At 35.1% G+C, this 16,432-nt stretch overlaps 1 protein-coding gene across 2 annotated transcripts in view; it reads left to right on the forward strand.

The window, feature by feature from the left end:
- LOC141490012 (putative ferric-chelate reductase 1) overlaps positions 1-1,601 on the forward strand; it is a 54,252-nt gene extending 52,651 nt beyond the window's left edge. For both annotated transcript variants that reach the window (XM_074190306.1, XM_074190305.1), the window contains 2 exons: positions 1,233-1,370; positions 1,471-1,601. In XM_074190306.1, coding sequence (XP_074046407.1) covers positions 1,233-1,370; positions 1,471-1,517 — 185 coding nt within the window. In that variant the 3' untranslated portion in view covers positions 1,518-1,601. The remainder of the gene's footprint in view (positions 1-1,232; positions 1,371-1,470) is intronic.
- The last annotated feature ends 14,831 nt before the right edge of the window (positions 1,602-16,432 follow it).

The raw sequence follows: 16,432 nt of genomic DNA on the forward strand, positions 1-16,432 counted from the left end.
TTAGATACTAAATTAATATGTCATTGTGTAACTTAAATTATCTTTCTATACATTTCTAAACGTTTCTATTTTCAATTTTATTACAAAGTATGATATAAATTTCTTTTCTCCCTACAAGTTGTCAATTAATTCCTCACACTCCTTTTGATAGCTAGCACAAGAGAAAAATATTAGGTGTACCTAAATAACTGTTTCACTTCTGTGTCTTGATGCTTTACAAGTTACCACTTGAAAAAAGCATCAAACCAGTTAAGAAAACAAAGTTTCCCACAGAATGAACTTTTGACCTCCAAAAAGAAAATGTGTAATTTGTTTTTGAATGACAAAATTTTAAAAGAATTGGTTTAGCATAAAAAGACTATAAACACTAGAGGAAAAAATGAATATTTTAATATTAAAACAATCAAAAGAGGCCAGAAATCTTAATATCAAATTCATAGAAGTATAGAAAATTCTTATTGGTTACCTTTTTCACTCAAGGGATGTGAAGGGAGAAGAGACTCTCAAAATTATTTATTTTGGTATATATTTATCTCTAGCTGATAGATTTTTTTTTTGCAAGGCAGTGGAGTTAAATGACTTGCTCAAAGTTCCACAGATAGGTAATTATTAAGTGACTGAAACTGCATTTGAACTCAAGTCCTCCTGACTCTAGGGTCAGTACTCTATCCACTGTGCTACCCAACTGCCCCCTGCAACTGATAGATTAATTTATATTTAATCCATCTTAAATAATTCATATCAACAAGCTCTATGCAAAGGAGTTTACAAAGAAAAAGAATAATTTCTAACATTTATATAATGAATGGAATTTGTATAGTATTTTAAAGCTTGCATAGCACTTTACATAAATGAGTTCATTTTACCTTCACAATTACTTTGGGAAATAGGTACTATTACTTTGACTCATTTTACAGAAGAGGAAATTGAGACACAGAAAGGTCAATTGTATTGCCCAGGATCATATGGCCAGCAAGTGTCTGAGGTCAGATTTGTACTCAGATCTTCCTGACTCCAATTCTAACTCTATCCACTACACTACTTAGATTCATTTCAACAATGAATAAATCAAAAAGTAGTTTACCACATTTAGTGGTTTTCATTTTTCAATATTTTGTAACTAAACTGCAACATCCCCCCCCAAAAAAAACTAATCCTGCCTGAATAATTTTGTAAAAAGTCAAAAAAAGACAATTATTTATTTCAACCCTTTCATTTCCCTTTCTTTTTAGATGTTACTATACTTTTTGGATTGAAGATTATTGATACATCTCCCAATGGGTGGTTGGAAAAAGTGATGGGAGGATTAATTGGCTGGGCAATATTGAAAGATGTGCTGTACCATATAAATATTTGTTTTTGGAGGAAAGGTAAGGATCAGCTTCAACTACTTGAGAGGCAACAAAATTCACTTATTCGGCAAATTTATTCCTCTTTATTTTCATTAATTTTAATGGTTCTGTTTTTCAGATGGTGATGAAAATCCAAAAGGAAAGGTAAAAAGTCTTTGCTTTTAGAGCAACTTTGATTTTTCTTACTATAGTATAAAACTCTTCTGGGATTATCCAATCCTACTTTAAAATATCTGATCAATAAATATATTCCAGCTCCAATAATTTAAAATTTATATCATTTAGATAAGTTTAAATAATTACTGTTCGGTTGCAGGTGTAATAGGGAATAGAAGGAAGAAAAGAGGTTACTAAGAGAGAATATTACAAATAAGAAAAGAAGCTAGTTTAAAGTAATCATTTATAGTGTCAATCAGGAAACATTAATAAAGCATCTACTATATAACTGTTTAAAAGTGCTAATACAAAGAAAAAAGGTAAAGTTTCTGCCTTCAAAGAGCTTCTGTTATAATTGAATGCACAGAGATATACAGAACAGAGAATGAAATAACTACAGTGGGTAAAAGGAAAGCACTAGTAGTTGTGGCATTTGTAGGAAGGATACCAGGAAAATGTAACTGGTAAATACATAACAAAATAAATTAAAATACAAGATAGTATTACATTTTAAAATAATGTCAGTATGTGTCTCACAAGGATAATATTTATGTACAGAATAGTGGCCCCCATTTCTATTTGAATTTGACATACTAATATAGAAGATAGAGCTCAAGCTAAGTCTTGTAGGAAACCAAGAATTCTGAGGTAAACAGCTGGTGTGGTAGATAAAGCACTGGGCTTGGAGTTAGGAAGACCTGCATTCAAATGTAGTCTCTGACACTCAACTAGTGTGACCCTGGGCAAGTCACCTGTTTGTCTCAGGTTCCTCATCTGTAAAATAAGATGGAGAAGGAAATAGCAAACTATTCCAGTATCTTTGCCAAGAAACCCCTACATGGGGTCACAAAGGGTTGAATACTACTGAAAACAATTGAACAGCAAGAATCCCTTGGGGTGGGGGTGGGGGGGTACTTTTTAGTTATGGGAAATAGTTTATGAGGGGAACAGTTACCAGGAACATCAACCAGACTAGAATATATGGAAAGATGTCCTCACCTAATAAAGAATCCTTTCCACAACATATCTATCAATCAATATATCCAGTCCTTCCTTGAAGGGTACCAAAAGAGAGAAACCACTACTTCTCGATTAAGTCCAGTCTACATTGGTATATCTGTAATTATTAGGAAGTTTGTTTTTACATAGAGGCTAAATCTGCTTCTTTGTCCTATATGCATTTCTTCTACTTGTGTCCCACTATTGAGAAAGATTAATCCTTATCACACATGACAATTCTTCCAAAACTTGAAAGTAGCATCATTCTTCTTCTAGTCTTTTTTTAAGGCTTATGTACCCCTATTCATTCAACCAAGTTACTTATGACATTGCTTTGAATACCTTGATCAGAAATATCACCTACTTATCTGAATAGGAACATGGACACTAAATCCTTAGACTAAAAATCTATTTTTTTGATGATTTACTTTTCCAAATACATGTTATAAAAGTTTTGTAACATTCATCCATATGCCTATGCATATTTCTAAGTTATACAATTTCGTTCCACCCTCCCTTTCCACCCCACCCCCCAGCAGCAAACAGTCAGGTTAATATTGGATTTATACATTTGTATTAAGCATATTTACAGGTTAGCCATTTTCAACATGAGGAATTAGAATTAAGGGAAAGAAAAACAAAAGAGATATATTTTTGAAATTCATTCCATGTTTCTCTAGAGTCTGACCATTTATAGTTTCTTATAGAACAATAAAATTCCATAATATTCATGTACTAACCCCATAGCCTTGCAAAAAAACAAAACATATTTTACAGGAAAAAATTGAGGTCATTTGTGATGAACCCCATATTCTACCAACTGACTTGAAGAAGTGAACTTAACTCGTTCTGAAGGCTAACCCCTCTGCAAGCACAAGTGACCCCATTTCATCTCATCTCCTCCCTTGCTCCCTCTATCATCTTATTTTTCAATGGAAATAAGCATCCCTGAAGAATTAAGATCAGGTTGTATACATATACTCTGCTTGTGATGAATTTCAAACACTAAATCTTCCCAACCATTTCTTTCTCAGCATCTCATAACAGAAAGATTCCTCTCAGTCAGGAAGATCTGGATTATTGTTTTTTTCTCTGACACATGAATTATTCAGTGCCCCAGACAATTCTCTAATACTCTATGTTGCCAATCTGCATTAACAAAGAGAATTTACTCACTAAAGTTTCTTACACAGGTCAAATCTCAGATTTGGGTGCCTAATATAATATATAATATATAATAAAAATATGTAAGATATATAAAAGAACATGTTTGAAATGACCTTAGCTGATGAGGCTCATTTGGTGGGGCATCTGAAAGTCAGAGAGGACAGGATTAGCTGATACCATACAATAAATTTCTAGAAATCAAGTTTATATGACCTATTGAGATGACAATAGTACTAAATTTGACAGGAAGAGGAGGGAATCATTGATTGTGTTCAAGCTGAGAAAGAGGACAAAAATAGGTCCAATCTGCTATAAGAAAGGTGATCAAAGTCCCTGGCAGGAAGCAAACAAGACCTTGACCAACAATGGAAGTGTTGAATCTATGATCAAAGAAGCACAGACAGTGCATACTGTCAATAACAACTAGAAACTCTAAGACGAGTGAGCAAGGGTCAGTCATATCTTTCTAAGATGTTCAGCCTTTTAATGGCATGACTGGAGCTTGCCCAGGTCTGGTATGAGTGATCCGAGTCAGATTAAATGAAGTAGCATGTGTTGAGAGGTCAGTCATTCTCTTCAGGCAAAATTGGTAGCTTTCTAAACTGCCTTTATCCCCTTAGATCTGGTACAGTGACTTATATATGCATAGTAAGTAAATAATTAATGTTTGTCGAATGAATGGATGGACTACTTCCTATAAAAGTCTATAGACAAAGAGATTACATTAAGCTAAATATAGAGAAATGTTATTTCTTTCCCTTCCCTCTCAGTCAAATACGCACACTCACATGTCTTCAGTTTTCCTAGATGTGAAAAGATACCATCAATTCACAGTGTCTGAAATTCTATCATTCAAAATTAATTTCTTTTTTCTTTTAAAAACATTTTGAATGCATGATAAAAAAAATTTCCATGTACACAGCACAACACACAAAAAAAGTTTTCTTTATGAAACTATGAATTTATGTTTCACACTACTTACTTTTTTGAAATTAACACATATAATTTTCAAAGCTATTCTGCCTCCTAGGTCTCCTTCTAAATTTTCTTTTATTCTCTACTGTGCACTTTTTATAATTTTTTTCCTCCCTCCCTCCCCTACCCTAGAGATGACTACCATCAAATGTGTTTGAATATGCACATAGATTATACACACATATACATGCATATATACATACATAATATACTTTATATATATACACCTATATGTAAAATCATATAGTACAAACTCCTATTTATCGATTATTTCTCTGGAGGCAGACCTCCAAAGACAAAACCAGGTCTTTTGTCATTGATTTGAGTGTTTATAACACTCAAAATGACTTAGTTGCTCAAAGTTGTTCTTAAACCAATATTGTGTTTCCTATAAACAATGTTCTCTTGGTTCTGCTCATTTCTGATCATTATTTCATGTAATTCTTTTCATTTTTAAAAATATCAACTAACATCATTTCTTATAGGACAGTAATATTCCATCACAATCATATTAAAAACTGAAAATTCATTTTTGATTCAAATAGTGCTTCTGTATATAGTTCATTTCAAAAATGAAAATAATCTTTAGAATATTTGTCACTAATATCTTAATATGAATTTGTAAGTAATTTAAGTCAAATCACTAACATCTTAATATAAATTGGAGGCAGCTAAGTAGCACAGTAGATAGTGTTAGATTTGTAGTCATAAAGTTCTGAATTAAAATTCTGTCTCAGAAAATTACTGAGTGACCCTGGGCAAGTCATTTAATCTCTCTCTTTTCATCTGTAAAATAGGGATAATAATATGTACCTCATAAAATTGTTGTGAGGCATTCAACTTAGATCAATATATAGTGTGAAAACAATGTAAAAACTAAGAAGACTGCCTTCTGTGGGGGTTGAGGAGGGAAGTGAGATTAGGGGGAAAACTGTAAAATTCAAAAATATTAATTAATTAAAAAGGAAAAAAAGATTGTTTTGAGGAATAATCAAAACAAAATTAAAAGTGTTTTTGCAAACTTTAAATCATTATAAAAACATTATCTATTATCAACTAATAATTAATTAATTATACAATTCTTAAGATAGGCAGGACCATGCATCTGCCCTGGAGTCAGGAGTACCTAGGTTCAAATCCAGTTTTAGACACTTAATAATTACCTAGCTGTGTGGCCTTGGGCAAGCCACTTAACCCTGTTTGCCTTGCAAAAAAAAGAAGTGTTAAAAAAAAAATAGGCAGGACCCGCAGTATGGAGTAATAGCAAGCACTTTAAGAAGAAACCTGGGTTTAGATATCTTCAGTTACTTGCTGTGAGACCAAGGTCAAGTCACATCCTCTCTGAGACTCATTTTCTCATCCATTAAATGGGAATAACAAATATATACCCCACTACATAGGACTGTTGAAAGAACTGAAATGAGATGATATGTCAAATACTTAGTAAACATTCTTATGACATTTCAGCATCATCTATGATTATTATCTAGAATAGGTGGAGAAATCAATACGCAAGGGCAGAAGCTCATATAATACCCACTCCCACTTAGGTGAAGAAGGAAGTTTTTTTGAAGGAGCAATCCTATGGTATGTATTTCTTCTCCTATGGTATCCTCTGATGCTGATTTTCTAGATTTCATAACCATGCCTTAGTGACTGTCTCATTGGAACTTCCCTGAGGGCCTCTCCCTGGAGCATTCCTTCAACCTCCTTGCCCTAGAATATCAGCTCCATCAAAATGGTGCCCTTCTAAGCTTCAACCCCTTCCTGACTTCCAGACTTCAAAATTATGTCCTTATATTGAGTACTTTCATTTCCTGAATCTTCTCCCTCCAACACTAATTTTTAACTCCCTTATTTGTATTGTCCATTAGAATATAATCTCCTTGAAGGCAAGAGCTGCCTTTTTTTTTACTCTTGTTCCCTATCATTTAGCACATGGTAACCACTTAATATAAATATCTGTTTCTTTCTTTCCTTCCTACTAGCTACAAATTCAGAAGGAGATGTGACTCCTGATTGACTAGGAAAATACTGGGCTTCATGTAGTATACCTGCATAAAGAGTACTGTTGGAAGACATTTGGTAGGAGGAGAGATGGGTCAAGAGAAACAAGGAGACTAACTTTGGAATGGCTAATGAAGGGCCCTTGTAGCCATAGACATGTTCCTGAAAGTCACTAAATTCTTAAAACTGCCCTCACACTACCAAATAACTTTTCATTTCCCCATCCACCTTACATTCAGTTGCTTATAATGAATTATACAGATGTTCACCTGGCAAGTCATTTCAAAATTGTTTTATATTATTTTACATGTATAACCTATATCAGATTATTTGCTGTCAAGGGGAGGGGAATGGGAAGGAAGAGAGGTAGAAAAATGTGCAACTCCAGAAAGCTAGGACAACCCTAGGAGACTGGCTATGGACAAAACTAGAGGAAGAAAAACAAAACAAAACAAAACAAAACAAAACAAAACAAAAAACCCTACAGAATCTGAAACAGAAACCCTACATTCACTTTTTTAAAATTTCTCTTTTTAAAATTTCTCTATTTCTTTCCTAGCTCATGATTTTCTTTCTTTTCCCTTAATCCTAATCCCTACTACCAAAAATGACTAATCTGTAAACATGTTAAACACAAATGTGTATGTACAATATTCACTTGGGTGTTTGCCACCAAGGGTGGAAGGAAATTATGTAACTTAAAAATATGCATATGCATATGCATGAATGTTGAAAAACTTTTATAACATGTAATTGGAAAAAAATAATTTTTTAAATTAAAAAATGAAGTTCTAAAAAAAAGAAAGAAAAATGTGGAACTCAAAACTTACAAAAATGAATATTGAAAACTATCTTTGCATGTGTTTGGAAAAATAAAATATCATTCAAGAATAAAATATATTGCTTTATTGATTCCTTTTTTTTTTTGCAAGGCAATGGGGTTAAGTGACTTGCCCAAGGTAATTATTAAATGTCTGAGGTCAAATTTGAACTCAGGTCCTCCTGACTCCCAGACCAGTGCTCTATCCACTGTGCCACCAAGCTCCCCCTGCTTTATTGATTCTTTATGATTTTTTTTATCATTATTACTTTCCAATAGCCTATCCTAAGAATAAAGAAATTTGAATAAAACAAACTGGCATACCAATTATGTCTGACAATATACAGGGGAATAAGCATTTATCAGGTGCTTGTGCATTATAGCTCCTTTGATCATCACAACAAGCCTGGGAGGTATTATTTTCTCCATTTTTCAGTTGAGGAAACTGAGGAAAAGGTTAAATGACTAGGAGTAGGTTTATTAAATGACTTAAATGTAAATGTATTAAATTTTAGTAATGTATTAAATTAAATGACTTAGTGAATAGCCAGCTTGGTAATATCTAAAACTGAATTTTAGCTCAAATCTTCCTGATTCCAGACTCACTACTCCGTCACTGAGCCACCTAGTTGCCACAGTTAACCCTATTTCTCTAAAAAAGAGGATAAAGATAGATGAATATTTCACTTCTAAAGTTCCAGGAGCCCATGGCTTTCCCACTCTCCCACTGATACTAAGTATTTGAATCACTCTGCCCAACTGCACTGAAGACAGGCAAGCATGGAAAGAGCATTGGTTGTGAAATCAGAAGACCTGGATTCAACTTTGGCTCTGGAATTTATTCTTGTGTAAAATTTAACCTCTTAGCTAGAAGGGATTGGATTAAATGGCTTCTAAGGTCCCTTCCTATTTTAAATCTATGACACTATGAATTGACCTGGGACTGAGAGGAAAAAAATAATAATTTGGGGAGAAATAAGATTGCTAGTAGAGATTAGAGGCTGTCGTGGGCTTTAGACTAATAAGGGGGCATCCTTCATGGTCTAGGATTTAGAAAGTTCACCCTAGGTAGGCATTTCTATGATATATACTATAGGGAGCACTTAGATATGCATTTCCTTTTATTTTGCAGATTGTGGAAATTAAAGAAGTTTCTCTCCAAAAAAGCACAGAAGCAAAGATGGCCATGGAAGAATCCAACATTTGAAACAACCTAGGAGTGGTTATAAGATATCTGTTTGATAAGCTTGTTTCTCTTAGGAAACTCATGAGTTTTATTAGTTAAGACTCTTTTACCAGGTATTCTATTAATTGCCATCTCCATTAACCCATACTTAGGGACTTCTATTGTATGATTATAGCCGATATTTATGGCTCTCAAGAAACACACAATCTTTAAATGCTTCATCATAATTCAAACAAGTATTTATTTAGTACAGCATCTTAATAACAGAGATACAAAGACAAAATCAAAACAGTCTCTACTCTCAAAGAGCCATGCTATCATGAAAGATGATTTGTACATATGATGTAGAAGTCCTAGGTTAGTCGATTCTGAAATCTTTCCCAATTCTAAGATTTCATAGTTCGATTAAAAACCCATGTCTTTCACTGAATTATTGTATAGTGAATGAACGCAAACATATTTTTTCACATTTCTTTCCTAAAGTTCATAATCATGACAATTCATCTACATGTTTCCATATTGAAGGCCCTTCTTTAGATTTTTCACAGCTGGAAAGCAATGAGGAAAGTGGGGGGAAATTGGTCAGAGCACAATTAATTTTGAAGCAAAATTCACACACACACACACACACACACACAATCACACTTTGTGTGTGTGTGTGTGCAAATATCAAGAAAACTACTAAACAAGGGGACAAGACTAAGGTGATCCTTCCTCCTTATGGAAAGAGTCAAATAAGTTAGGGATCATCAAAGGTATTTTTGGGACAACTAAGTGACACAGTGGATAGAGCTCTGGGCTTGGAATCAGGAAGATTCATCTTCCTGAGTACAAATCTGACCTCAAACATTTACTAGTTGTGTAATCATGGGCAAGTTATTTCAATTTATTTGCCTCAGTTCCTCATCTGTAAAATAAGCTGGAGAAGGAAATGATAAACCACTCCAGTATCTTTGACAAGAAAATCCTAAATGACATCACAGAGTCAAAACACTACTGAAATGACTCACCCAACAACAAAATTCCAAGGATCCTAATACTTTCTTACTAATGCATGGAGCAAGGGGGAAGGGATAAATGCTGACCACAACCTTATGACTTTGATGAGGTAGGAAAGGAATTTATGTTAGCTATTGACTTTCTCAAACAAGCAAGGGTGTGTCTTCTAACTTTCTACACCAATATCAGCCCTTGTTGATGAAGGGTAGATTAAGATCCTTTGGGGTGGGATTCCTGGGCACTGAGATTTTGCCAACTTTTCCCATGGTTTTAATGTTTTTAAAATACAATATACTTTTTAATAACTTTCTTAAAAATAATATTTTAAATGAAAAACAGGTTTATCACTTTAGTTTCAAGTTGTTTTTAGTATTTTCTTTTTTTAAAGATTAAAATGTGTTGTGAGGGACTTGTCAATGGGAGATGTAATGAGAATCTGCTCTGTATCTCTGAGCAAATGGGTTCTGGTTGCTGCCAATTTACAGTGCAGGGAAGGGAGGTTGGTAAGTCTGTTTCTAGAATTGTGTGATGATGCATAACGTATGATGCCCCTGATTCAGAGCAGGCATTCTCTGATTGTTTCCTAGGAAGAAAAGTGTTTTAACTGAGCTGAGCCAGAATGAAGGGTATACACAAAAGACTTCAACAGAGAAAATAGATTCTCTTTCCTGGTAGCCTTGGAGGGAAGAAATACAGTAAGTCTCCTAGGAAGGAGAAAGGTGTCATCAGACCCTTATCTCCTCACCTTTGTTACCATGTGACTAGTGAACATATGGACCTGCTCTAACTTTTATCTTTATTAGGTCTATTTTTCTTTATCTTAGATGAAAGTATGTAGGAGACAGAGTGACCTTGTTAACTTTGAAAAGTCAAAAGAATTGACAGATTTGCTGGCAGCTGAACCCAATGAGAAGCAATCTGCTTGATCCTATCCAATAATGGATTGACCCAATAGTAGAAATGCCATTTTCTCTAAACAAAGAAGTGACTTGTTTATTAGCTATGTTAATTAATTTTAGTTGCTTATTGATCATATCCAGGAGATATCAAATGGTTAAATTATACTGGGGAGATACTAGCTAGCACTGGAAAATGATATTGATGGAATCATACCAAAATGAAGGCTCAAACAATAGAACTCAATACTGCCCCTCAAGACTATCCCCTAAGACCTGAGGGCAAAATGTAGTCTTGAAGAGCTCTACATGCTAGAACCCATGAAGGGCTGAGAGACTAAGTTCAAAATCTTGCTCATAAGCTTCAACTATAATAATAAGCCATTAATATTATTTTATTTTGAGAATATAAATGAGAAAGGAAAATTGCATCAAGAATACAAAAGTTATATTAATTATAAGTTAAAAGAAACTACAATAAAGATGAATGTAAAGGAAAAGGAGGAAATGGAACCATTGTTTATTAAGTATATGCCTACCATTGTGCTACAAATATCTCATTAACCAGTATCATTAGCTGCTCTTTCATTGAGGGGTGGGGGGACGGAGAGAGGCATTTACACAGAAATATTTTTATTGCTACTTAAAGTTCCCTTGCACATCAAGTTCCTCTCTTTGATTTTGACATTTAAAGAAATTGCATAAGATAAACATTTGGATCATTTTATTAGATGGACAGCCTTCCTCAGAACAAACTGAGTGAATCTTGTGCTTCCTGGGGAGACAAGACAAGAGAAGCATAAAGTAAATTGGAGTTGCAACAGGAGGAGGAAGAGACTTGTGCATGCAAAGTCAGAAGAAGGAGCTCAAGAGCTGGGATCTTTATTATTATTATTATTATTGTTATTTTTATTTTATAAATTATTTATCCACTGGCTGACATGGTTTCTGGAGATTGGTGCCCAGGAGATTGCCAGATATTGGGTGGAGAGAACTCATCAAGAGCAGGAATTGTGACTGTTTAAATCTCTTTTTTCAAGGTTCAGTCCATTGGGGTGGCTATGTGGTGCAGTGGATAGAGCACTGGCCCTAGAGTCAGGAGTACCTGGGTTCAAATCCGGTCTCAGACACTTAATAATTACCTAGCTGTGTGACCTTGGGCAAGCCACTTAACCCTATTTGCCTTGCAAAAACTTAAAAAATAAATAAAAGATCTTTCTTAAAAAAAAAAAGTTCAGTCCAACATACATACTAAGGGCTCATCAGAAAGGATGGTGATGATGATGATGATGATAGAGATGATGGTATGGAAAACCCTTGTATTTCCATAAGTATATTCCTTCCTTTGGGTTGGAATGGTATGTGAATGCTAGGAGAAGGAAACTATGTTGACCCCACAAGAAGTCTAGGTTTGAACCTTTCCAGATGTGTCTTTCTCCAGGTCTTGACCAATGCTGGAATGAAGATTCTTTGATGTCACTGTGATTGGGGTGTCAGTACCTCATAATAGTTTGGCTCAGCTTTCACTACTCCCTGGCCAGACAACTATTGCTAGAGTCCTTAGGCACCACTTTTAGTCAGAGACTTCTCCTTTATCATACTAAGCTCATAGATTATAGGAATCCAGAGCTGTTCTCTATCTCCCTAGAGTTGACCCAGAAGCTGGTTCCAATAGGGAAGGTCTCTATCTCCAGAAATATGTATCTTTATGTAACTGAGAGGAGATGGAGTGAGGAGGGGATCAGGAAGAGGGAGAATGAGATTACCCAGCAGTGATTCCTTGGGAGAAAGGTCCTTGATGCTATCTCATTGGTCCATGTAGGCCATATTTACATAGATTTTCACAGTCATCTTGGACTATGGAACATAGGACTCTCGATTTACTGAAGCTTGAAAATGGGAAAAAAAAAGACCAAAAAAAATCTCTGCCCTTGAGAAGCTCAAAAATCTAACAGAGGAAACAATACTCATAAAATTATGTACAAATAAATTACATAAAAGAATAGGGAATAATCAACAGGGAGAAGGCACTGGAATTAAGAAAGGTTAGGAAAGGCTTCCTGGAGAAGATGAGATTTAAATTGGGATTTGAAGGAATCAAGGAAGTCAGGAGGCAAAAATGAGAAGGGAGAGCATTTCAGATATGGGCTGGGAGAGGGAGGATAGAATCAGTGTTTTGTTTGTAGAATAGCAGAGGCCAATTACACAGGATGGAAGAGTATATGGGGGAGAATAAAAGGTGTGCAGGAAGATAGGAATGGTAGGAAAGGGACAAGCTATGAAGGGCTTTGATCCTCAGAAGATTTTGATCTTGGAAGTCATAGGAAGCCACTGGAGTTTAATGAGTTAAGAGAGGAGGACATATTCAAAAGATATTCAGAAGCAGCTAGGTGGTACAGTGGATAGAGCACTGGCCCTGAAGTCAGACAATAATTGCCTAGCTGTGTGACCTTGGGCAAGTCACTTAACCCCACTGCCTTAAATAAAAAAAATTTTAAATGTTCAAAGGCAAAATTAACAGACTATGACAACATATTGAAAATGGGGCATAAGAAATAGTGAAGAGTCAAGGATGCATATAGATTAGATTGTGACCCTGAGGAAGTTATAAAGGGGGAATGATTTGACAGGAAAAAAAATAATTTGTTTGGATGTGTTGAGTTTAAGATATCTCCTCCTAGACATTCAGTTCAAGATGTTTGATAAGCAATTTGAGATACAAGAATGAAGGTCAGCAGAGTGACTAGGAGTAGATAAGTAGATTAGAAAATCATCAGCATAGAAATAATTGACTCCAAAAGAACTGAAGTGATAACTCAGTGAAAAATAATAGAGGGAGAAGAGGATCTAGGACAGAGTCCACTGAAACCTCCATAGTGAGTGGATAGGATGGATCAAGATCCAGCAAAGGAGACAGAAGAACAGTGAGATAGGTTGGAAGATAGCCAGGAGAGTAATGTCCTGTATAGATCTGTAGATCTATAACTAGGAAAAGAGGGTAGTTGACAGCATCAAAGGATACAGAGAGATCAAAAAGGATGAGAATTAAACAAGGCTTTTTGGATTTGACAATTAAGAGATCATTGGGGGTGGCTAGGTGGTGTAGTGGATAAAGCACCGGCCTTGGAGTCAGCAGTACCTGGGTTCAAATCTGATCAGACACTTAATAATTACCTAGCTGTGTGGCCTTGGGCAAGCCACTTAACTCCATTTGCCTTGCAAAAAAAAAAAAAACAAACCTAAAAAAAAGAAAGAGATCATTGGTAACTTTGAAGAGGACAGCTTCCTTTAAATAAGGAAGTTGAACTGAAAATTAAGAACAGAATGAGAGAAAAGAAAAATGGAAGCATCTCTTATAGGTAGCCTTCTGGAGTTCTTTGGCCAAATGCAGAAGAGACATGGGAAGTTAGATATCAGGGGGTGGAAAAATCAAGATAAAGTTTTTTTGAAGATAGAAGAGGCACAGTCATGTTTATGTCAGCTAGCTAGGTTTGTACTTCATTTTCTTTCTTTTGGGGGAGGGGGGCTGCAAGGCAATGGGATTAAGTGACTTACCCAAGGACACCTAGCTAGGCAATTATTGTGTCTAAGATTACATTTGAACTCAGATCCTTCTGACTCCAGGGCCAGTGTTTTATTTACCCTGCTATCTGATAGAAATAAAGGAGGAAATAGTGACAAAAGCCAACCAAGTGATATGAGATGATAAGATTTGAGGAAATAAGGATAAGGAGTTTTCTAAGAAAGATCTCAATTGTTACAGCAAAACATGAATGAAGCTTCTCAGCTGAGAGATTGGAAAGAGGGAGAGTCTTGGGAGATTTGAAGAAGAATAAGAGATTTGGAGACTTGACCAGTGAGTTGATTAAAGAGGTGTAGACAATTACCTAGTAGTAGTGAGGACCTAACTGAGGCTATATAACATAAATTTTAGTGAATTCAACCATAACAATTGTGTGATTTTCTCTTTGTAATGCAACATTTTCTTTGGTAGAAGCAAGGACAGTTGATGGTGGAATCATCCAAGATTGTTGCTTAGCTGAGCACAATTGTCAGTGTAGTAAGGGACTCAAGAAGAGAGTGGTGGGCGGCTAGGTGGCACAGTGGATAAAGCACCGGCCCTGGAGTCAGGAGTACTTGGTTTCAAATCCAGTCTCAGACACTTAATCATTATCTAGCTGTGTGGCCTTGGGCAAGCCACTTAACCCCATTTGCCTTGCAAAAACCTAAAAAAAAAAAAAAGAGAGAGAGAGAGTGGTATTATAGAATGGTGCTGGTTGACCAAGGGATCAGGATGGGGAAGAAGGAGAATATAACTAGTGCAAGAGTGTTGTTTTGGGAAAGAATTGTGTATGAAGGGCAGAAATTTATATATAGAAAAGCAGAGAGTTAGATAGAAAGCTAATAGATTGTAATCAGATAAAGGAATTTTAGAGTTCTCAAATATTTAGGTTGTATATTTGTGGGTGATGGCAAAATTAAGAGTATGACCATCATTGTGTGATTGTGTGTGACTGAGCTGAACTGGAAGAGTAGGTTAAGTTAAGATATTTAAGGAAATATATCAATACATATATATATATATATATATATATAGAGAGAGAGAGAGAGAGAGAGAGAGAGAGAGAGAGAGTATGAGTTTAAAGTTGGGGAAAATAGAAAAATTGTGAGCCAGATCCTCAATTTAGTGAGGAAAGAAGGAGGATATCCTGAAGCTCTGTAGAAAATAGCTACCAGAATTTTGACTGAATGGTAGATGTGGATTAAATGGACCCAAAGGAAGAGAGGTTACTGAGTGATGATGGTAAAGGAAGACCTTGGATGTGGCATAGTGAGTAAGGAATATTGAAACTCCTCCACCTCAAACAATGAATCAGGGAAAAATGAATAAAAGTTCATCTAGTGCTGGAAAAGATGGTCAAGGAGTCTGTGCTATGAGGAAGCAGGTAGGTATCAAAAAAAAGTCAAAATTTGGAAGATATCAGAAAGTTAAAGATTTAAGAGGGATACAAATTTGCTGCCTCTGGAATAGGCATTCCAGAGAGCACAATGGAAAAGAGTGAGTAGCATTTGGTGGGAGTGAGTAGTGGGAGTTTTTATTGTTCATGATGTCTTGACTTGCTTGTGAAATGAATTTAAATGATGTAGGATCTGGCAAAGTCATCAGCCTCTTCTCCAGTCATTGAAGTCTAGTGGTAAGACAAAAGTCCAATAGGCTTTGGATAACTAAAGGTCAATTTTTTTGTGAACATTATGATAGTAAACTTGGAAAATCCTAGAGATCCAACTAAAAAGCTAATTGAAACAATAATTTTAGCAAAGTAGCAGAATATAAAATAAATACACATATAAAAATCATCATTATTTCTATATATCACCAAGATATATATATATATGTATATATATGCCAGATTAGGTCTATTTCCCAAGGTTATCAGGGGAAAAAGAAAAAGAACCCATATACTCTAAAATATTTATATTGGCTCTCTTTGTGGTGGTTAAAAACTGGAAATTGAGAGAATATTCATCACTTAGGGAATGGCCAAACAAGCTGTGTTATATAATTGTGATGGAATACCATAGTGCCATAATAAATGATGAGCTGGCTGATTTTAGAAAGGGGAAGACTTTTATGAAATAATGAAGTGAAATAAGCAGAACCAAGAGAACATTATATAGAGAAAAAATATTGTTTGAAGAACAACTGTGAATAATTTATTCTGTTATAAATACTTAACTTCAAAGGATTCATGGAGATATTGTCTACCTTCAGAGAAAGAACTGATAAATGGAAGTAGGCTTTACATATATGTGTGTGTATACATACAAGAGTCATACATATACAAGCATACATATGTGGAAGGGTATCAAATGG

Source organism: Macrotis lagotis, chromosome 5 (assembly GCF_037893015.1).
Source record: "Macrotis lagotis isolate mMagLag1 chromosome 5, bilby.v1.9.chrom.fasta, whole genome shotgun sequence".
NCBI lineage: Eukaryota > Metazoa > Chordata > Mammalia > Peramelemorphia > Peramelidae > Macrotis > Macrotis lagotis.